We start from the raw sequence: 23262 nt of genomic DNA, 5'->3' as shown, positions 1-23262 counted from the left end.
GGAGATCGAGACCATCCTGGTGAACACGGTGAAACCCCGTCTCTACTAAAAATACAAAAAAATTAGCCGGGTGTGGTGGCGGACGCCTGTAGTCCCAGCTACTTGGGAGACTGAGGCAGGAGAATCATGTGAATCCGGGAGGCGGAACTTGCAGTGAGCCGAGATCATGCCACTGCACTCCAGCCTGGGCAACAGAGCGAGACTCCGTCTCAAAAAAAAGAAGTTCCTGCTTCCCCGAGGCCACATGAAGGCCCTCCAGCCACAGCCCTTCCTTGAATGGGATGGTGTGAGTCCTTCATGCTGCAGCTGGAGGGGGGGCCATCTCTGACTTCAAGCATTAAATACCCGAGGACTGGCTCTTTAGATCCCATTGCCTGTGGCCCACTTTGGCCTCTAGGATCTTCTTTCTTTGTCTGCCAACTGCAGTGGTGAGGCCACTTGGGAGCCTTGAGGTCGTTTCTTCTAGCCTAATATCTAAGGGCCTCCCTTTATTTTAATTTTTTATTAAAATTTCAGATTATTATGTTTAATTTCAAACAAAGAATAATACAATGGACCAGGCACAGTGGCTCATGACTGTCATCCCAGCACTTTGGGAGGGCAAGGTGGAAGGATCGCTTGAGGCCAGGGATTCAAGACCAGCTTGGACAAAATAGTGAGATCTCATCTCTACTTAAAAAAAAAAAATGCTGGTCATGGTTGTGTGCACCTGTTGTCCCAGTTACTTACGAGGCTGAGGCAGGAGGATGGCTTGAGCCCAGAGGTTGAGGGTGCAGTGAGCTATGATTGCTCCACTGCACTCCAGCTTTTTTTTTTTTTTTTTTTTTAAAGACAGAGTCTTGCTCTGCAGCCCAGGCTGGAGTAGTGCAATGGTGTGATCTCAACTCACTGCAACCTCTGCCTCCTGGGCTGAAGCACAACCTCCCGAGTAGCTGGGATTACAGGCACATGCCACCATACCTGGCTAATTTTTGTGTTTTTAGTAGAGATGGAGTTTCACCATGTTGACCAGGCTGGTCTCAAACTGCTGACCTCAAGTGATCTGCCTGCCTCAGCCTCCCAAAGTGTTGGCATTACAGGTGTGCGCCACCACCCCTGGCTAATTTTTGTATTTTTAGTAGAGCCAGGGTTTTGCCATGTTGGCCAGGCTGGTCTCAAACTCCTGAGCTCAAGTGATCCGCCTGCCTTGGCCTCTCAAAGTGCTACGATTATAGGCATGAGCCACCACGCTCGGCCATGTTTCTTTTTTGAATGGTGGGAGAAAGTGTGATTTTTTAGCTTCGCTTTTCTGTACTTTCCAAGTGCTCCTCTCTTCATCTGGACTTGTCCCTGAGCCCCTGGGTCCTTATAACTGCGCTGTTAAGAATAGAGAGGGAGCCTGGGGCCACTAGCCTGGGGGGGGCCCAGCGATTATAGGAAGGAGCCGTCAGCCTCCACATCGGAAGGTGGAGAAGGATTTGTACTGTTCGCCTTCTCCCTCTGCCTGTGGTGGGGTGAGGCTGATTCCATCACAACAGCAACAACAACAACAACAACAGCAGTAGCAGATCACCTCAGCTGGCAGCCACTGTGGCCGTGTTGGCAAGGGACCTCGGGCGTTCTCTCTGCCAGCAGGTCCCGCTGTGTGTCCAGCTGGAGCGCCTTTGGGGACACCTTGTTCTGCTGAGGTGGTAAATGGCACGTCTGTCTAATGTTCCCCCGAATTGTTTTTTCCAGGTCTTAGTACCCTGCAAAGGAAGCCTGTCGAGCAGCATCCAGTCGACTTGTCAGTTTGAGTCCTACATTTTGATACCTGTGGAAGAGCATTTTCAGACCTTAAATGGAAAGGTATTCATTTCTTGATGGATCAGCCAGGGTCACCTACTCGGTGTTTGGGGCCAGAGGGGAGGAAGAGAGTCCCGTTCTCAGCCTTTCACAGCTACTGGCAATGGTGGCACTTGACACACACTGCAGCCCCGTGGGGGGCTGGAGGGACCCTGCCTTTGTGGTGGAGGAAAGGGAGGTAGTGACAGTAAGCTGGACCCCAGCTGCTGCCTTGGAGGCCGGGAGGTGCTGAGCATCTCTCCCTGATCCCGTGATGGGGTTTCTGCCGTGTGTCGCTGGAACACCTCCTCCTTGCTGATGTCCGAGCCAAAGGAAGTTGTTTTATCCCAGTGCCATGAAAAGCTTGTCAGTGTCTTGGTCCCGAATAGGACATCAGGGATGAATATTTTAGTTTTTAAAAGCTTTTTGTTTCAGCTGGACATGGTGGCTCACGCCTATAATTCTAGCACTTTGGGAGACCGAGACAGGATAATCACTTGAGGCCAGGAGTTTGAGACCAGCCTGGAAAACATAACGAGACCCCATCTCTGCCAAAAATAAAAATAAAAAAATTAGCCAGGCGTGATGGTGCGTGCTTCTAGTCCCAGCTGCTTGGAAGGCAGAGGTGGGAGAATTGCTTAAGCCGAGGAGTTTGAGCTTGCAGTAAGCCATGATTGTGTCACCACACTGTAGCCTGGGCAACAGAGTGAGACCCTGTCTCAAAAAAAAAAAAAAAAAAAACCCAAAAAACAATCTTTTTGTTTTGAAATAATTTCAAATGTTTTAATAAAGTTGAAAAAACTCTTAAATGTGCTTCCCCCCAAGCTGTTAACATTCTTGCCACATTGGTTTTATCGCTGTCTCTCAACACATATTATTATTATTTTGAATCTTTTTTTTTTTTTTTTTGAGATGGAATCTCGCTGTGTCACCAGGCTGGAGTGCAGTGGTGTGATCTCAGCTCACTGCAACCTCCACCTCCTGGGTTCAAGCGATTCTCCTGCCTCAGTCTCCTGAGTAGCTGGGACTATAGGCGTGTGCCACCATGCCCAGCTAATCTTTTTTTTTTTTTTTGAGGCGGAGTCTTGCTCTGTTGCCCAGGCTGGAGTGCAGTGGCGCTATCACAGCTCACTGCAAGCTCTGCCTCCCAGGTTCACGCCATTCTCCTGCCTCAGCCTCCCGAGTAGCTGGGACTATGGGCACCCGCCACCATGCCCAGCTAATTTTTTGTCTTTTTAGTAGAGACGAGGTTTCACCATGTTAGCCAGTGTGGTCTCGATCTCCTGACCTCTCATGATCCACCTGCCTCGGCCTCCCAAAGTGCTGGGATTACAGGCGTGCGCCACCACGCCTGGCCTGAATCTTTTGAGAGTAAGTTGCAGGCACTGTGCCCTTTAGCCCAAGACGGTTCAGTGTGTATTTCCCAAGAACAGGCATTCTCTTATGTAACCACAACACAGTGATCACACTCAGATAATTTAGCATTGATAGAATGTCCTCCAACATATTGTCCTCATACAGACTGTGCTGATTATACCAATTATATCTTTCATAGCAAAAAAAAAATTTTCTTCTTCTTAGCTCTAGAATCACACACTACATTTTTTTTTTTCTTTTGAGGCGGAGTCTCACTCTGTCACCCAGGCTGGAGTGCAGTAGCTCGATCTCAGCTCACTGCAACCTGCGCCTCCCAGGTTCAAGTGATTCTCCTGCCTCAGCCTCCTGAGTGGCTGGGACTGCAAGCACTCGCCACCATGCCCGGATAATTTTTGTATTTTTAATAGAGACGGGGTTTCACCATATTAGCCAGGCTGGTCTCAAACTCCTGACCTCAAATGATCCACCCACCTTGGTCTCCGAAAGTGCTTGGATTACAGGCATGAGCCACTGCACCCGGCCTGGATCCTTTTTAAATGTTGCAACAGAAAAAATATTGAGCTGTTTCTTTAGTAGAAGAAATCCTGTGTTCTTTGTGAAAAGAAAAGGTAAGAAAGCTCTCCCTATCTAAGAGATGGAAGTAATCTTGTGCTGCAGTGTGGCCAGGGCTGAATCCCACCTGCTACTCCCTGCACGACTTACTGTGGTCGTGGCCGGGTGCTGGGGGCAGACCAGCCGCGCAAAGCCCGACTCCTGTCCTTTTTGTAGATCTAGGTGTCCAAAAGAGAACAAATCAACTAAGCTGACTGACAGCTGGGGTGAGTAGATCTCTAGCAGGAAAACAGCAGTGTGTCTTGTGAGCCACAGGGCAGAGCAGATGCACTGACAACCCCGTGCTTCCTTTCCCTGTCACAGCGCCACAAACCTCAGCTGCCACATCTGAACACAGCCCCTGCCCCAGTGAGGACACTGTGGCTGGGCTTCCCTGACTATGGGGATGCCGGGAAAAACAGGCCCATTCCTGAATGGGAATAAAATCTCCCTCTCTCAGAACCTACCTGCTTCTGCTTTAAAAGCAAAACAAAACAAAACAACACATACCCCATGGTTAACATCAACAGTGAAAAAAGCTGACATCATGTGCCTTCCAACAGGATACACAGAGCTAGATAAAACATCCCTTTCAGGGCATTCCTATCAGAAACGTGTAACTGTAAAACCGTAATCTAATTGTCAGGAAACATCAGACAAACCCTCCCAAACTCACGGAGGGAGAGTCTGCAATACGCAACAAAAATGTCAATGTCGTGAAAGGCAAAGAAAGACCGAGGCACTGTTCCAAATGAAGGAAACTAAAAAGATGAACAAATGCATCGTGTGGGCCAGGTGTGGTGGCTCACGCCTGTAATCCCAACACTCCAGGAGGCCAAGGCGGGCGGATCACCTGAGGCTGGGAGTTCAAGAGCAGCCTGGCCAACATGACAAAACTGTGTCTCTACTAAAAATACAAAAATTAGCTGGGTGTGGTGGTGGGTGCCTGTAGTGCCAGGTACTCAGGAGGCTGAGTCAGGAGAATTGCTTGACCCTGGGAGGCAGAGGTTGCAGTGAGCCGAGGTCGCACCACTGCACTCCAGCCTGGGTGATGGAGTGAGACTCTGTCTCAAAAGAAAATAGAAATGATTCAGGTATCTTGCAGCCATAGCTACTAGGCCAACAAAGAGGAAACATTTTAGTATCAAAACGAGCAAAACAGGAGAGTATTTGTGCCCCAGCAAACCCACACTGGGGTGAAGGCTGTAGGGTCTGGTTAAGTGCTGCATTGGGGGCCAGGCTGAGAGTGGGATGTGGTTGCCCCGGCTGCTGGTGCAGTGATGGCTTTCTTGTTTCCAGGATGTCTTTATTCAAGGGAACAGGATTAAATTAGGAGCTGGTTTTGCCTGTCTTCTCTCAGTGCCCATTCTCTTTGAAGAAACTTTCTACAATGAAAAAGAAGAGAGTTTCAGCATCCTGTGTATAGCCCATCCTTTGGAAAAGAGAGAGAGTTCAGGTATTCTGGGAGAAAAAACCTTTTTCTCCTGTTTTAGAAAAATGTGTTTGTTGAACTTGTTCCTGACTTAGCTGTTGAAAGGTTAAACAAGGCCGGGTATGGTGGCTCGCGCCTGTAATCCCTGCACTTTGGGAGGCCGAGGCACAAGGATCACTTGAGGCCAGGAGTTCAAAACTAGCCTGGAAACATAGTGAGACCCTGTCTCTATAAAAAAATAAAAAAAATCAAGCCGGGTGCAGTGGCTCACGCCTATAATCCCAGCACTTTGGGAGGCTGAGGCAGGCAGATTACTTGAGGTCAGGAGTTCAAGATCAGCCTGGCCAACGTGGTGAAACCCCATCTCTACTAAAAATACAAAAATTAGCTAGGTGTGGTGGCATGCGCCTGTAATCCCAGCTACTCGGGAGGCTGAGGTAGGAGAATTGCTTGAACCCAGAAGGCGGAGGTTGCAGTAAGCTGAGATCACACCGCTGTACTCTATCCTGGGTGACAGAGTGAGACTCGGTCTCAAAAAGTAGGCTGGGCGCGGTGGCTCACGCTTGTAATCCTAGCACTTTGGGAGGCCGAGGTGGGAGGATTACCTGAGGTCAGGAGTTCAAGACCAGCGTGACCAACATGGGGAAACCCCGTCTCTACTAAAAATACAGAAAAATTAGCCACGTGCAGTGGTGCGTGCCTGTAATCCCAGCTACTCAGGAGGCTGAGGCAGGAGAATCACTTGAACCCGGGAGGCAGAGACTGTGGTGAGCCGAGATCGCACCACTGCACTCCAGCCTGGGCTACAGAGTAAGACTACGCCTCAAAAAAAAGATAAAAATAAAAAGTAAAAAAATAAAAAAATTAGCCAGGCATGGTGGTGCATGCTTGTAGTCTCAGTTACTCAAGAGGCTGAGGTGGGAGGGTCACTTGAGCCTAGGAATTCAAGGCTGCACTGAGCCATGATCACACCACTGCACTCTAGCATGGGCTACAGAACAAGACCCTATCTCCAAAAACAAGAAAATAAATTATTATTATTATTTAATTATTTTTGAGATGGAGTCTTGCTCTGTTGCTAGGCTGGAGTGCAGTGGTGCAATCTTGGCTCACTGCAGCCTCCAGCTCCTGGGTTCAAGCGATTCTCCTGTCTCAGCCTCCTGAGTAGTGGGGATTACAGGCGCCCGCCACCGCACCCAGCTAATTTTTTTATTTTTGGTAGAGACAGGGTTTCACCATGTTGGCCAGGATGGTCTTGATCTCTTGACCTCATGATCTGCCCGCCTCAGCCTCCCAAAATGCTGGGATTACAGGCATGAGCCACTGCGCCAGGCCAATAAATTATTTTTTTAAAAAAGGTTAAACATCATGGAAAATATTCAGGAGCCACATGGAGACCTATATAATTGTTTTCAGTGGTTCCTACTAGAACTTAAAGTCACTGGGCTAAGGAGGTGTGGATCGGGGCTGCTGTTGCACAGGTCGGGCATTGTACAATTCCAGGAGGCAGCATTCACATAGACAGCCTACCTGTGATCAACCTGGGATGTGACTGTTGCCCCCATGAGTTGTGTAAAGCAGTAGCCCCAGCTTTGTCTCTGGGTGTCAGCTTCAGGGCTGTCTCTTATAGCGCCCAGCCCCAGCATTGTGCCTCTTTGAGATTTCGTTATTTTTAATAAATAATAAGTCTTCATTTGCCCCAGAAAATTGAGATAATAATGTGCTGGATGCACACTGATGCTCTTATTGTCAGGAATTGGGGTCTTGCCCATGGTCCCAGATAGTTTGGTTTTGTCCCAGGAAGAGGCCTTGAGAGGACCAGGCTCTCTGGACTCCAGGGTGTCCTGTAACTGGGCTGTTCTTGTGTAGTGTCTTGAAATAAGGACATTTGCCCTCCTCCCCAGAGGGCCTAGACCCTGTAGGATAGGACAGAGTCAGGAACCAGCAGAGGCTTCAGCCGGCCTGACCTGTTTGTTTCTTTTTCAGAAGAGCCTTTGGCACCCTCAGATCCCTTTTCCCTGAAAACCATTGAAGATGTGAGAGAGTTCTTGGGAAGACACTCCGAGCGATTTGACAGGAACATCGCCTCTTTCCACCGAACATTCCGAGAATGCGAGAGAAAGAGCCTCCGTCACCACATAGTCAGTAGCCGTGCTGTCCTCTGCCTGGCGTGCCTTGTCTCGGTTCAGTGCAGGGTGCTGGGAGCCCTCAGTCTCCTCTGGAACTGCCTGGTGCTGCCTCACTGTTTGAAGTCTTTTAAAAATGTTTCTCTCTAACTATAAAAATAGTTTAACCGGGCATGGTGGTACAAGCCTGTCTTCCCAGCACTTTGGGAGGCCGAGATGGGAGGATCTCTTGAGGCTGGGAGTTCAAGACCAGCCTGGGTAACATAAAAAGACCCCATCGCTACAGAAAATACAAAAATTAGCCAGGCATGGTGGCATGCACGTGTATTCCCAGCTACTTGGGAGGCCGAGGTGGGAGGATGACTTTAGCCCAGGAGTTTGAGACTGCAGCGTGCTATAGTCATACCACTGCACTCTACTCTGGGCGACAAAGTGAGACCCTGTCTCTTAAAAAAAAAAAAAACCAAGTGGTAAAGTCATGGGGAAGTATAAAAATGAGTATTATTATCCTCTGTGTTAACCCCAAGGGGAAGTTTCTCCTGTTTTTAATGCATATACACCTAAAAAAAAAGTTGAGAAAAATCATGTAATTGACTTGATAAAGCTTGCGTTAACACTTGAAGCTCTGGGCGCCTTACCCACTCTGGCTCCCCTGTCATGGCCTCGCTGGTAAGGGTGGCCTGTCCCTCTGCTCTATGTGGTTTAGGACTCAGCGAATGCTCTCTACACCAAATGCCTCCAGCAGCTTCTGAGGGACTCTCACCTGGTAAGCAGCAGGACTTCTGAGAGGGAGAATTGCGGTGCACCCCCATGCAAATCCAAGCCCTTTCACTGTGCTTTTCTTGCCCTCTAGAAAATGCTCGCCAAGCAGGAGGCCCAGATGAACCTGATGAAGCAGGCAGTGGAGGTGAGGGTGGGGCGGAGTGGCTGGGAGGCACACCCTGTTGCCCGCTCACACCCTGAATGGGGTCTGTTGATTCCACAGATATACGTCCATCATGAAATTTACGACCTGATCTTTAAATACGTGGGGACCGTGGAGGCAAGTGAGGTAGGTTCTCAGTTAGTATCACCCAAGACGGAAGCCTCCTCCTGTGCTTTTTGAGAAATTTGAAGGTTCGTTAAAATCTGTTGTTAGGATGCCGCCTTTAACAAAATCACAAGAAGCCTTCAAGATCTTCAGCAGAAAGATATTGGTGTGAAACCGGAGTTCAGGTAAGGGTTTGCGCCACGGTGGCTTGGTGTCCTCAGAGGCAGGGGTGCTGTCTTCTCCCGGAAGCAGGCCCTCTTGGTGGCAGAGGTGACACGCTGGTTTGATGTGGTTAGTTCCGAGGAGCAGAGCAGTTACTTGCAACCAAAGATAAAGGGCTGCCCTTTACAGGTGACTGTGTGTGGCCGTCTCCCTCCCACACTGCGCCAGCACGCCGGCTGGATGGGAGCCGCTGGGCACAGGGTTTTGTGCAGCTGGTCCCCAAGTGGGCATGTAATTTGCCCATGTGGGTTCTGCGTGCAGGGGACATCCCACCTGCCCACCCAAGGGAACCTTGCCATAGAGATGCCTACTTAGGAGTTAATTTAAGTTTCATTTCTTTAATTTTTATTCTTTTTGAGACAAAGTCTCACTCTGTCGCCCAGGCTGGAGTGCAGTGGTGTGATCTCGGCTCACTGCAACCTCTGCCTCCCGAGTTCAAGTGATTCTCCTGCCTCAGCCTCCCGAGTAGCGGGATTACAGGTGCACACTACCACACCCTGCTAATTTTTGTATTTTTAGAAGAGATAGGGTTTCACCATGTTGGCCAGGCTGGTCTTGAACTCCTGACCTCAAGTGATCTGCCCACCCTGGTTTACAAGTGCTGGAATTACAGGCGTAAGCCACTGCGCCCAGCCTAATTTAAGTTTCATTAGGACACAAAAATGTTTCACCTCCCACAACCCTCTTTGGGTTGTTTCCCTCTAGGAATAGGATTTTTTTTTTTTTTCAACTTTTCTTGTACAACTCTATCACCTGGCAGCCTGAATGGGATTGAAGGCTCTTCTGTTTTGCCGCTGACTTGAGTCAGATGACTTCTCAGTATCTGTTTTTGTGTTTCATTCCTTCTGGTTTGTTGTGAGAATTGTAGATCCTGAGATGTGTTCTTAGATCCAGGCCAGAGGGTTCTCTTACTGTGCTCTGAAGTTGTCACTTTGCAAATTATTTTACAGCTTTAACATACCTCGTGCCAAAAGAGAGCTGGCTCAGCTGAACAAATGCACCTCCCCACAGCAGAAGCTTGTCTGCTTGCGAAAAGTGGTGCAGCTCATTACACAGTCTCCAAGCCAGAGAGGTTTGTGCTTGGGAAGGGGACTGGCCAAGGGGTAGATGCTACATCCAGATGAAAAAGCAAAGAGTGATGCTATCTTAAGGGATTTTTATGGGGCTGGGTGCAGTGGCTCACCTCTGTAACCCCAGTGCTTTGGGAGGCCAAGGTGGGAGGATCACTTGAGGCCAGGAATTGGAGGTTGCAGTGAGCTGTGATCACACCAGTGCACTACAGCCTGGGTGATAGAGTGAGACCCCTTCTCAAAAAAAAAAAAAAAAAAAGAAGTAAAAGAAAACAAGTCAAGAAAAAGTCAGTAAGGAAGAGGCATAGCTGTATGTGTAGATAAGGGATGATCCTGAGTGTATGGAATGAAATAAACAGGAATGCATATGGTAGACTTGCAGCCAACAGCATCAAAGAATGGGGGATAGCTGTTTAGCCACGATATGATGGTGAGCTCATAGCTGTCCTGGACAGATGTGCAGGAAGCAACAGTAGGAGCCTCTGGGAAAAGAGACTGGCTGGCAGGGATGGGAGGAACATTCACAGTTTGCTCTTTTGTATTGTTTGAATTTTTCAATGTGAATGAATTACTTAAAATTTCAAAATGGAAAAAAAGTGAAACTCCACATCGCAGTGGACTCCATGTCTATGAAACGGAAGTGACCTTAGGAAGGACCTTAGTGACTTTAGGAAGAAAGAGACTTTAGGTGATGGCTCTGGGCTCATCTTCATTTTTTATCTCTGCAGCCACCTCCCTGGGCTCTTTCAGCATCCAAGGGGGTGGCAAGGCATGGTCTGCTTGGAGTTAACATATATATTTTTTTTTCTTAAGAGACAGGGTTGGCTGGGCGCAGTGGCTCACACCTGTAATCCCAGCACTTTGGGAGGCTGAGGCGGGCAGATCACGAGGTCAGGAGATCGAGACCATCCTGGCTAGCACGGTGAAACCCTGTCTCTACTAAAAATGCAAAAAAAAATTAGCTGGGCGTGGTGGCGGGCACCTGTAGTCCCAGCTGCTCAGGAGGCTGAGGCAGGAGAATGGCGTGAACCCGGGAGGCGGAGCTTGCAGTGAGCCAAGATTGTGCCACTGCACTCCAGTCTGGGCGACAGAGCGAGACTCCATTTCAAAAACAAACAAACAAAAAAAAGAGACAGGGTCTCACTCTGTCACCCAGGCTGGGTGCATTTGTAGATCACTACATCCTTGAACTCCTGGGCTCAAGTGATCCTCTTGCCTCAGCCTCCCAAGTACCTGGGATTACAGGCATGCACCACCACCCTTGGCTAATTTTCATATTTTTTTGTAGAGGTGGGGGTCTTGCTATATTGCCCAGGCTGGCCTCAGACTCCTGGCCTCAAGCAATTCTCCCGTCTCGGCCTCCCAAAGCACTGGGATTACAGGCGCGTGCCGCCATATCTGGCCTGAGTTACTAATACCTTGTTTTGGTCATGTTCTGAAATTGCTGGGCATTCTTTTCCCCCTGGACCTGACATCTGATCAGGACGCTGTAAAGGAGCTTGTGCAATGACATTTCTCCCCCAGTGTATGATCTCCCTGATATGTGGTTTCACAAGGTGTGCGGTGGTAGGGAGTTGATACGCTTGTCAGTCCGTTTGAATCTCATGATGGCATTGAATGTGTGTTTCCCCTTTGCAGTGAACCTGGAGACCATGTGTGCTGATGATCTGCTATCAGTCCTGTTATACTTGCTTGTGAAAACGGAGATCCCTAATTGGTAACATTTTCTTTTAAGATACTCTTTTAAAAATGGCAGTGCTTGGCCGGGCATGGTGGCTCACGCCTGTAATCCCAGCACTTTGGGAGGCCAAGGCGGGCGGATCACGAGGTCAGGAGATCGAGACCATCCTGGCTAACACGGTGAAACTCCGTCTCTACTAAAAAATACAAAAAAATTAGCTGGGCATGGTGGCGGGCACCTGTAGTCCCAGCTACTCAGGAGGCTGAGGCAGGAGAATGGCGTGAACCCAGGAGGCGGAGCTTGCAGTGAGCTGAGATTGCGCCACTGCACTCCAGCCTGGGCGACAGAGCGAGACTCCGTCTCAAAAAAAAAAAAAAATGGCAGCGCTGCACTGTGGTAGTTCTAATGTAACTCTAGGAAAAGCCCATCTTCAATTGGACACCTGTTACGAGCTAGGTGTGGGGCCTCCCCCTGCTTCATCCATCCACTTACAGATGGGGAAACCAAGGCCCAGAGAGCTTACGTTTCTTGTTCTGGAATGAGTGTCTAGACAGTGGTTGAGCAGAAAGCTGATTGCCATTCTTTCTGGCCCCAAAACCCATAATCTCTCCCCCGGAACCCACAGCTCAGTTTACGGTAATCAGCTTGCTAAGGACTCTTTCAGGGAACTAGCTAGTCATTTTACTTGTGTTCCTAATCGCACACACTCTGCAGAGAGACCCAGGGGATGGTGGTCGTAGCTTCCTGAGCGAACCGACTGACTAGATATTTGATCAGTTGCCCAAGCCAATAATATTTTTTTTGCAGAAGTGTGACTTGGATAGACAACAACATAACTTTGTTCTTCCTTTCATTAGGATGGCAAATTTGAGTTACATCAAAAACTTCAGGTTTAGCAGCTTGGCAAAGGATGAACTGGGATACTGCCTGACCTCATTCGAAGCTGCCATTGAATATATTCGGCAAGGAAGCCTCTCTGCTAAACCCCCTGTAAGATCTCACCCCTGCCCTGGCCTTCCTTTGTGGGCATCATGGTTCTCTTGATAGGGTGCTGGGGTTGGTATGTGGGCAGACGGATTCTTAAATTGCCTCCCAGGAATGGGGCCTCAGCTGTTTGAGGACTGTGAGTCTTAAAAATCACTCAGTGAAGAGAACACCAAGCCCCCAATTGGTGGTAAAAGTTGGTGGGTTATCATTGGGATTTACATTGTTAATATCCTACTTCATTAGTCCCCATCCTCTCCAAAGACATGTGGGTGCAAAGGGAAGCCAGAAATAGGGAATTTGGATTTCTTGACCTTGATAGTCAAGAAGTGATGTCACGGGATCCCTGGACTGTCGCTTTTCCAGCCGGAAACCTCTGTGGCTGGTGGCTCCTTTGCCTGAGTTTTGTTTGGGCCTGCTGGGCTCATTTCACGCTCTTGGCCTGGCAGGCTGCGCTCGGCTTGTGCTACTGGCCTGGATCCCATGCCTGCCAAGGGCGAGCCAGGTGTGGAGTGGCGAGGGGTATGTGAGCAAGTGCAGGGTCTGGCCACTGCACACAACCAGGTGTGCCGACTGAGGTGGGGTGGGCAGCTCCAAGTTGCTTGTACAGGGTCCTGCTCCATGCAAGGCTGCAGCTAGAGCAGGCGTACTGTAGGCCGCTTCCACGGTGGGCACTGGGGAACACAGTGGCGCCTGGAAGCTTGGAGACACCAGGAACTGCAGAGCCCCAAAGAGGGTGTCATAGCCCTGGCTCGGGGAACTCCTAGGTTGGGCTCCCTGAAGGGCCAGAGCTCTTCTCTCCTCTCGTCACCTGCAATGTAGTGAGTCGGGAGCATGTTTTAGCTCTCTTTATGTTACAGCTCTTTCAGTCCTGCCATTTGGTGGGTCCCGAGTTCTTGTCCCATGTCGAGGAAGAATGAGGTACGTGGACTAGTGGAGGGTGAGCAAGGCAGAGAGGAGCTTTACTGAGTGGCAGAATAGCTCTCAGGAGACCCACAGTGGGCAGCTTCTTTCCACAGGCAGGTTGTACTGACGAGTCAAAGAGGCCTGACGTAGGTAGCTCCTTCCTGCAGTTGGTAGTCCCGACATCTGTCTGAGTCTGGCTGAGTCCGGGGTTTTTTATGGCTCAGAAGGGAGGGAGTGTGTGCTGATTGGTCCATGGATGGGCCTGGAGAAAGCACCGTGAGTTCTCACTCTGGGCCGTGGACTCCACTTGGAACTGACAGCCCGGCCCCCAGGCTTTAGGCTGTCCCTGTCTTGAAGGTGGAGCTTCACTGGGCACCTGCACCTTTCCACCCAGAAGCGTGTCTGCCTTCTGCCACCATCAACATGCTGGCCAGTGCACCCAGGCTGTTTGTGCCAAGGGGCATCTGCAGGCCTGCGCTGAGCTGCCCTCAGCCCCTACCTCGACTACTCTCCCATGCTCATCAGCGCCCAAAATCTTGGAGGGGTCTGAGGCATCAGGAGGCTGGTGTGTCAGCGTCACACCAAGCATGTGCACACATGGCTGGGTTGCAACAGTACCCAGGCTTGGCCTCAGCTTTGCTCTGAAATTGAAGTCGGTGCCAGGAGTGGGGAGGAGCGGGAGCAGGCACTTACGAGCCTGCGGTGGCAGGGGTGCTTCCTGGGCCCCTGAGAGTGCAGAGATTCCTGGATCCAGAGCTGCGGCTGGGCGGCTGCAGCTGCACCTGGGAGTGCAGGGCTCCCTCCCTGCCAGCTCAGTAGGAGATGGGGGCTCCTGCCTATTCCTGGCTCCTGTTGGCCCTGCAGAGTGCACAGCCCTGGCCGCGCTTCCTCCACTGCAGCTTACGTCTTTGCAGCAGCCACTCCTGATGGGCCGCCACTGCCATCTGTGAGACCATTAATGTGTGCAATTTGAGGACTCAGTGGCCTTGCCATTGTTTCCTTGGTTGTTATTGAGCATTGGCTGGGGTCGGCGAGGGGATGTGATTATATTTCTATGTGAATCGTGAGAATCTTGAACCATAGTTGTCCTGCTGGCCTGTTTTACTACATACCAATGAGTAAAATGTGATCATACAGAAATCACAAAGTTGAAATCTATAAAATGAAAAGATCTCTGTATTATAAGGTGAGAGTGCCAAGGATTGAACATTCATCTTTGTCAGACTTTGATGTAGAATCTCCCAAAATGATGATGAGCTAAAGTGTCTGGGAGACAGCATCAGCCTGTCCAGGTGCTCTCAGGTGCAGGCATTTCCACCACATTCATTCATTATTGACACGTTCATGCACTTTCAGTCTTTTTCCTACCCATGTATATTTTACATAATTGAAATTATATTGTGTGCTGGGCCGGGCACGGTGGCTCATGCCTGTAATCCCAGCACTTTGGAAAGCCAAGGCAGGTGGATCATCTGAGGTCAGGAGTTTGAGACCAGCCTGGCCAACATGGTGAAACCCTGTCTCTACAAAAAATACAAGAATTAGCTGGGTGTAGTGGCGGGTGCTTGTAATCCCAGCTACTTGGGAGGCTGAGGCAGGAGAATTGCATTAATCCGGGAGGCAGAGGTTGCAGTGAGCTGAGGTTACACCACTGCACTCTAGCCTGAGCAACACAGCAAGACTCTGTCTCAAATATGTATATATATATAGAGAGAGAGAGAGAGAGTACTGTTTTTTTCCCAAAAGAATAGCTTAATTTTTTCCTAATTAGAAGACTAATATTTACTTACAAATAATATTTGCAGTCTATAAAATGGCAGTGAAGACAACAAAAACTTCCCATAAACTTACTAGCCAGGCGTGACACTTATTAATATTTTAGCATTTGTCTTTTTTTCTGTGCATACACAATTGTATCTTTCTTTTTTGTTTGAGGCATGTGAGCCAGCATTTTATTCGTTCATTTCTTGCATGTGAAGCACTCCTCAATCACATCCTTGGCCCAAGATTCTTTGCCAAAGTCCTTAACTGCTACATAGCTGCAGCTAGCCCCTTCATAGGGTCTCCCCTCTCTGTTGGTTTTACAGAGGGCTTACCCATTCCCTTCGTTTCTCATTGTCATCAATCTTAATTAGTTTGACCTGGTGTTCAGCACCTAGGGTCTCCCTAATGTGGCACATGCAGGCTTATCACAGTTGGATGCAAGCACACCAAGATGGGCTCAGCAGTCGTCTGAGGCTTTGGCGGCTTGGCGAATTCCATGTGCTAGGCCACCGTGGATGAAGGCGTCCTTCAGCACCCCTTGTAAATCAGTGTTAACGTCCATTACACCGCCAGCAGCAATGTCTTCCTCGGCCACGGCAGTGGGTCACGGGTGCAGCAGTGCAATGTCTTCCTCAGCCACGGTTGTGGGTCACGGGTGCAGCAGTGCAAGACCTTCCTCAGCCATGGCAGTGGGTCACGGGTGTAGCAGTACAATGCCTTCCTTGGCTATGGCGGTGGGTCACGGACGCAGCTGAATCTTGAACACACCTGAGCCTCTGCCTCCACATGACTTGGCGGTAGCAAGGAATGAACACAGTCATCTTTTTAACCAAAATTTTAGATCATGATCTCGCTGTACTCATTGACAGTATTCAGGTACTTGATGAAGAATTAATCTCTGCTCTTCTCTGAAGTCTGATTTAATTCCCCCACTCGGCTGCCGGTGAAATTGGGGGTCATCATCGCATCTCAGATGTGGCTGGCTGTGGCTCTTCTGAAAAGTTTCTTACTTCTGCCTTGTTTCCATATTTAGGGGGAAATCAGCAAGATTCTAGAGTATGTATGTGGGCTGGGTGCAGTGGCTCATGCCTATAATCCCAGCACTCTGGGAGGCTGAGGCGGGTGGATCACCCGAGGCCAGGAGTTGGAGACCAGTGTGGGCAACATAGTGAGACCTTGTCTCTACAAATAAATAAATAAATAAAAAAGAATGCATATGTGTGTGCTCTTGTGTCTCTACCTATGCGTGTGTGCAGATCAGAATTTCTGTTCATTTCCAATTTGGGGAGTAAGAGTTGTGAGTTTGACTTGTTCTCTATGAGGCTGTGGGAACTTGTGTTTCTCTCACCGTGCCTGCAGTGGTTTCTGCCCTGCCCTCTGGTTCTTGCAGGGCAAGAAACAGATTGGTCTGAGAGTTCACTCCCTGGCCGGCTTTCCTGCCCTGCAGAGGAATCACTCTGCTGTGCTTGCTGGGCCCAGGGTGTCTCTGGTCACCTGGAAGGAGGTGTCCACCTCTCGAAGATGCTCCCATCCCCTTGCTGCCCCCGTAGCGTGGCTGTCTTCTGCTTTCTCATTTTCTGTGGAGGCCTTCACCAGGTTGTAAGGAGGTGGCTGACCAAACAGTATCCATCGGCTTCTCACACCTCCTTTTATTTCAGAAAATATTGCAGCACATTGGCAGTAGTATTTGAGAGGTTCCTTCTTTCGTGCTGATGTTGGTTTGAGGGTTTGAGTCCAGTCTTTTTTTTTTTTTTTTTTTGAGACTGAGTCTCGCTCTGTCACCCAGACCGGAGTGCAGTGGTGCAATTTCAGCTCAATGCAACCTCTTCCTCCCGGGTTCAAGCGATTCTCCTGCCTCAGCCTCCCAAGTACCTGGGACTACAGGCACGCACCACTATGCACGGCTAATTTTTGTATTTTTGTGGAGATAGGATTTTGCCATGTTGGTTGGGCTCGTCTTGAACCCCTGACCTCAAGTGATCCGCCTGCCTCAGCCTCCCAAAGTGCTGGGATTACAGGTACCAGCCACTGCGCCCAGCCTGAGTCCACTCCTTCTATAGACTCAGATGTCTTGGGCATGTCTGTTTGTCTCTGCATCTGGGGTGTAAGGATGCCCCTAAGGATAGTGTTTAGTTTGGATGGGCAAGGGAGGGTCACAGCCCAAGGCACCCCTCTTGTTGTCAGGGTGTTGGACCCTAGTTCTGCCTTCCTGGATGGAGTATGGTTGGTTCTGGTGAAACCTTGAGACAGGTATGCATCATCCTCACGGCTGGCTGTGAAGCCCACCCTGCAGGCACTGAGAGATGCTCGTATATTTACTGTGGCCTGTAATTGACGGAGCAGGCATAGGCATCGTGGCTTCCTTGTTGTTGTGATTCTGTCTGTATCATGGCCTCTGTCTTAGCTCCTCAGTGGTTTAAGTAATGAAGTTCCCTTTAGGAATGTAGAGAGTCATTGCTATGTATTGATGGTGTTTCCTAGGGAAAAATCCCAAGTGTATCTCCTCACAGCAGAAGAGGTTTCTGAAAAGTATTAAGGACTAAATATGAGGACATCCAGTTAGATTTTACTATTGATTTTATATAACATAGTTTCATGGAAATTTTCTCTGCAAAATATACTTGAGATGACCATAAGCTTTTATTTTTCTTAGAGACAGGATCTCGCTCTATCACCCAGGGTGGAGTGCAGTGGTGTGATCCTAGCTCACTGCAGCCTCCAACTCCTGCGCTCAAAGGGATCCTCCTGCCTCAGCCTCCTGGGTAGCTGGGACTACAGGTGTGTGCCACCACACCCGGCTGATTTTTTAATTCTTAAATTTTTTGTAGAGACGAGGTCTCGCTATTTTGCCCAGGCTGAGCTTGAACTCCTGGGCCCATGTGATCCTCCTACCTCAGCTTCCCAAAGTTATGGGATTACAGGCATGAGCCACCACACCTGCTCAACATTCTTTAAGCATGTTCATAAATGAAGACTTCAGCTTTCTGAAAATAAATTACTGGGATGACTCTAGAGTTACCTTTGTGAATGAAAAAAAGAGAGAACTTTGAAAGAATCTGGGTTGGGCCTGGTCACTCATGCCTGTAATCCTAGCACTTTGGGAGGCTGAGGCAGGAGGATCACCTGAGGCCAGGAATTCGAGACCAGCCTGGGCAACGTAGCGAGACCGCCATCTTTACAAAAAATTAGCGGTGCACAGTGGCACACCTTTAGTCCCAGCTACTTGGGAAGCTAAGGTGGGAGGATCACTTGAACCTGGTAGTTCAAGGCTGCAGTGACCTATGATTATACCACTGCAGTCCAGCTTGAGAGACAGAGCAAGACCCCGTCTCAAAAAAAAAAAAAAAACAACAGATGAAAAAAACAAGAAAGAACCTGTACCATTCTTGTCTGCAGCTTTGCGTGCTTCTGGCCATCCTTACGTTACTGGGTTTCTCATAAAAAGGATTTACCCATTTCTTTAGTTAAGTTCTTGCTGATACCCCCTCTCTTCCAATAGCTCATTCTTCCCTGAAGATGCAGTCTTGGGAGACCTACCTGTCTTCATCACTGCTGTCTAAATCGTTAACCAGAGTTGCGGAAAGAGTGCTGGATTTACCCGGATAACAATGTGTGATGTTTCTCTGACCCTAAGCTGCTCAGCTGTGAATTGCGGTGTAAAGCGGATTGTTAGAGCTTTATATAGCACACGGCAGCTGGGGGCAGAAGTGCCTCTCACAGGTGCTGGTATTCATTTGCTAAGTTAACCCTCCTAGGGGACTGCTGGGAGGACCTGCATGGCAGAGGACCCCAGGAATGGCCTATCCCCAGAGATGCTGTCAGCTCTATCTTTAGGTGGATCTCTAAGTCAAAACTTAGAGGGCTGTAAAGAGACATCCTTATTCCACAAATTTGTCAGGGTTTGGGGGTCTTCTGGCAGCTGCTGGCTGGAAAAAATTCCCTTGACTTCCCACCAAGACCCTTTTTCAGGAAGCAAATTTGTCATTACATGGTTTGGTTGCAGGTGCTCAAGGAAGCATTGAACTGTGTTGTGAGAAATGATTTCATAAAGTATTAAGAAAAGTATCTAGAGTTTTGCCTTTTTTTTTTTTTTTTGAGATGGAGTCTTGCTCTGTCACCCAGGCTGGAGTATAGTGGCACCATCTTGGCTCACCGCAACCTCCAGTTGCGGGGTTCAAGTGATTCTCCTGCCTCAGCCTCCTGAGTAGTTGGGATTACAGGCGCCTGCCACCACACCCGGCTAATTTTTGTATTTTTAGTTGAGAGGGGTTTCACCATGTTGGCCAGGCTGGTCTCAAACTCCTGACCTCAAGTGATCCACCCGCCTCGGCCCCTCAAAGTGCTGGGGTTACAGGCATGAGCCACCGCACCTGGCCTATTTATTTATTTTTGAGATGGAGTCTCGCTCTCTCGCCCAGGCTAGAGTGCAGTGATGTGATCTCAGCTCACTGTAACCTCTGCCTCCCAGGTTTAAGTGATTCTTCTGCCTCAGCCTCCCAAGTAGCTGGGACTACAGGTATGTACCACCATTCCCTGCTAATTTTTTGTGTTTTTAATAGAGATTGGTTTCACCATGTTGGCCAGGCTCATATTGAACTCCTGACCTCAGGTGATCCGTTCACCTCAGCCTCCCAAAGTGCTGGGATTATAGGTGTGAGCCACTGCGCCTGGCCATGTGGCCATATTATTTAATAGGCACGTCCAAAAAGCAAGACCCCTCTCTCTCCTGCTGGTTGACAGTGGGAAATTGAGACCAGCTTGTGAAATGGCTTTCCTGCCCAAAGGCCCCAGATAAGACAGCAGGGAATTGGGCTGTGCACGCATTTGGTCAGAGGCTTGAGGAGGAAGGGAGGCCACGGCAATGTGAGTTTCCATCTGGAGGACAATGGTGTGTGTGAGCCGCATTCCACGCTGGAGATGGCACATTCCACATATACACGCAGTCAGGGTGCCGCCACTATCCCCATCCCCCACAGGGAGCAACCGTCAAAGCCTCCACTTCCAGGAAGCCTTCTCCCTGCCTGACGTCAGCCCGTCCTCCGTCTCAGTGAGCAGGTCCCATATGAGACCGGAGAGAGGCGCAGCCGATACTGCTCTGAAGAGGCAGCTGGGGTTGTTGCTGAGGCGCTGGGTTTTGAAGGATCTGCACTGACATCTCGTGGTGTGTTTGGTTTTTTCCCTGCAGGAGTCTGAGGGATTTGGAGACAGGCTGTTCCTTAAGCAGAGAATGAGCTTACTCTCTCAGATGACTTCGTCTCCCACCGACTGCCTGTTTAAGGTGAGATACTAAGACATCTCTGTGGGTAAAGGTGGGTGAGGAACGCTGCATCTCTTGGTGTCTCTATAAAATCCATCAGGGTTGGCCAGGCATGGTGGCTCATGCCTGTAATCACAGCACTTTGGGAGGCCGAGGTGGGTGATTACCTGAGGTCAGGAGTTCAAGGCCAAGTGTGGCCAACATGGTGCAACACCCGCCTCTACTAAAAATACAAAAATTAGCTGGGTGTGGTGGCGCATGCCTGTAGTCTCACTATTCGGGAGGCTGAGGCAGGAGAATCGTTCGAACCCAGAAGGTGGAGGTTGCAGTGAGCTGAGATCATGCCATTGCACTCTAGCCTGGGTGACAGAGAGACTCTGTCTCAAAAAGAAAAAAAAAATGATCAGGGTGGTGGTCTGCATAAACCCTGAAGTTCCATTCTGTGCTCAGAATGGGCAGTAGGAATGCTGAGGTTTTAAATTTGGGATCAAGGCCAGGTGGGGTGGCTTACTTCTGTAATCCCAGCACTTTGGGAGGCCGAAGTGGGAGGATCACTTGAGGCCAGAAGCCCGAGACCAGCCTGGGTAACATCATGAGTACCCGTCTCTACAAAACAATACAAAAATTAGCCAGGTGTGGTGGCGGGAACCTGTAGTCCTAGCTGCTCAGGAGCCTGAGGTGGAAGGATCAGTTGAGGCCAGGAGTTGGAGGCTGCCGTGAGCTATGATTGTGCCGTTGCACTCCAGCCTAGGTGGCAGAGTGAGAGCGGCATGTTTCCCCACCTCCCCCAGTGTGCTGTGCTGTAGCTGTGCTGGGCGGCACACCGTGGGCGCAGGCCAGGCCTCTTGCTTTCTCAGTTCCTCGCAATACTACTAATTCCTCCAGGCCAGCTCAGTGGTGCCTCTGCTGGCAGCCCTGGCAGAGCCGATGCCTCCGCTGGGCTCGAGGAGCCCGTTGTCAGATGTTTATGGGCGTGTGCACTGGGTTGGGAACACGGTGCCTGACTTCCTGGTGGTCTGGTCACCTGGCACATGGGGGCAGCTCCCTGCTCAGACACTGGCCACAGGCAGGCCGCTGAGGTGCCCGCAGGGCAGTCCGTGAGCGCTGGGCGAGGGCAGAGCCCCCTGGGGGAGGCTGCTGTGCTTCCAGGCGACCTGGAGCCAGAGTGGGTCCTGGGGAATGAGCACGTCCAGGAAGCACCAGGTGAGCTCTGCAGGTTTGTGTGTTGATGGGGTTTCCTGCTCATTGCAGCTATTCTCTTTCCTTTGCAGGCTGAGGCTCTATTAGAATAAAAGAGGATCCCCTAGTCCATAGCAAGTATAAAAATAATAATAATAAATAAAAAAATACAAGATGAAGCTGGGCATGGTGGTGTGCACTTATAGTCCCAGCTATATGGGAGGCTAAGGTGGGAGGATCACTTGAGCCCGAGAGGTTGAGGCTGCAGTGAGCTCTGATCATGCCACTGTACTCCAGACTGGGCAACATAGCAAGACCTTGTTTCTAAAAAAATAAATAAATAAATTCTGTTATTTGTCACCCTGTAGGGATTCACTGAAAAAAAAAAAAAAAAGAATACAAGAGGAACAGGGCTGAGGCTTTTTCTAGTGAGGTGGCAAAATCCACACTGATGTTCAGAGATGTGTTGTCTGCCCGCCATTCCTATTGCTTTATGAATTTTGTCATGTTGTTTTTTTGTTTGTTTTTATTTTTTGAGACAGAGTCTCACTCTGTCACCCAGGCTGGAGTGTAATGGTGCGATCTTGGTTCACTGCAACCTCCATCTCCCAGGTTCAAGTGATTCTCCTGCCTCAGCCTCCCGAGTCGCTGGGATTACAGGCGTCTGCCGCCACGTCCGGCTAAGTTTTGTATTTTTAGTAGAGACAAGGTTTTACCATGTTGGCCAGGCTAGTCTCGAACTCCTGACCTCAAATGAGCCACCTGCCTTGGCCTCCCAAAGTGCTGGGATTATAGGCGTGAGCCACCACTCCAGGCATGTCATTGTTTTTTTAATTATGGAAAACTTTTAACATTTCCAGAAATAAAGAGAGTAGTAGAATGAGCCGGCCACCATTGTGCAGTTGTTTCATCTCTCCTCACCTACTTTCCCTACCACCAAGATGATTACAAAGGAAATGCCAGAGAGCAAATCATTTCATCCATAAACACATAGATGAGCATTTCTAAAAGGACTCTCGGCCAGGTTCGGTGGCTCACGCCTGTAATCCCAACACTTCGGGAGGCCGAGATGGGTGGATCACTTGTGGTCAGGAGTTTGAGACCAGCCTGGCCGACATGGCAAAACCCCGTGTCTACTAAAAATATAAAAATTAGCCAGGTGTGGTGGCAGATGCCTCTAATCCCAGCTACTTGGGAGGCTGAGGCAGGAGAATGGCTTGAACCCGGGAGGCAGAAGTTGCAGTGAGCTGAGATCACGCCACTGCACTCCAGCCTGGGCGACAGGACGAGACTCCATCTCAAAAAAACCAAAAAGGACTCTCAAAAAATTTACTCCTAATAATTGAGTAATTCCAGCATGTGGATAGCATCTTGGATGTCACTTTTCAGCACATTGCATCAGGTAACCAGAAAGAAGTGGAGAGACTTCTGAGCCAAGAGGACCATGATAAAGATGCCGTCCAAAAGATGTGTCACCCTCTCTGCTTCTGCGATGACTGTGAGAAACTCGTCTCTGGGTAAGAGGGTGCTGGTGGAGGCTCAGAGTGCCAGGAAGCAGGAGACAGGCCTTCTGGACCTTCTCCACTGTGCGCTGTGTGACTGCAGATAAGGACTGTCCTCCCTGCCCCCCAGCTGCCTCTGCTGTACAGTGGAGATGATAACAGCTGCCCCTTTGGAGAATCAGATAGATTAGAGGTTGTCAAAGCACTTGCTCACCAGCGGGCTGGCTGCCAGGGTAGGCTGGTTATAGGGCCTGCCCTAGCCTCAGAAAGGGGGTTTTAGGATGGGAGGAATGTCAGTTTTTCCCAGTAACATTTTTGGTTTCCCATTATCCTTGTCA

At 49.5% G+C, this 23262-nt stretch overlaps 1 protein-coding gene across 2 annotated transcripts in view; it reads left to right on the top strand.

The window, feature by feature from the left end:
* The window catches only part of ANKRD27 (ankyrin repeat domain 27), a 78246-nt gene that overhangs the window by 23680 nt on the left and 31304 nt on the right, over nt 1-23262 (top strand). Inside the window, exons 3-14 of one of the 2 annotated variants that reach the window (XM_019016471.4) lie at nt 1717-1827; nt 5071-5227; nt 7190-7344; nt 8036-8095; nt 8183-8236; nt 8315-8380; nt 8468-8544; nt 9532-9653; nt 11290-11368; nt 12190-12322; nt 20172-20264; nt 22812-22939. In XM_019016471.4, coding sequence (XP_018872016.1) covers nt 1717-1827; nt 5071-5227; nt 7190-7344; nt 8036-8095; nt 8183-8236; nt 8315-8380; nt 8468-8544; nt 9532-9653; nt 11290-11368; nt 12190-12322; nt 20172-20264; nt 22812-22939 — 1235 coding nt within the window. Of the gene's footprint in view, nt 1-1716; nt 1828-5070; nt 5228-7189; nt 7345-8035; nt 8096-8182; nt 8237-8314; nt 8381-8467; nt 8545-9531; nt 9654-11289; nt 11369-12189; nt 12323-20171; nt 20265-22811; nt 22940-23262 lie in introns of those variants that run through there. The other variant, XM_055368889.2, reaches the window with a different exon arrangement.

This window comes from Gorilla gorilla, chromosome 20, assembly GCF_029281585.2.
Source record: "Gorilla gorilla gorilla isolate KB3781 chromosome 20, NHGRI_mGorGor1-v2.1_pri, whole genome shotgun sequence".
Classification (NCBI taxonomy): Eukaryota; Metazoa; Chordata; class Mammalia; order Primates; family Hominidae; genus Gorilla; species Gorilla gorilla.
Note: the sequence above shows the minus strand (reverse complement) of the source record. Positions and strands in the feature narration are given on the sequence as shown.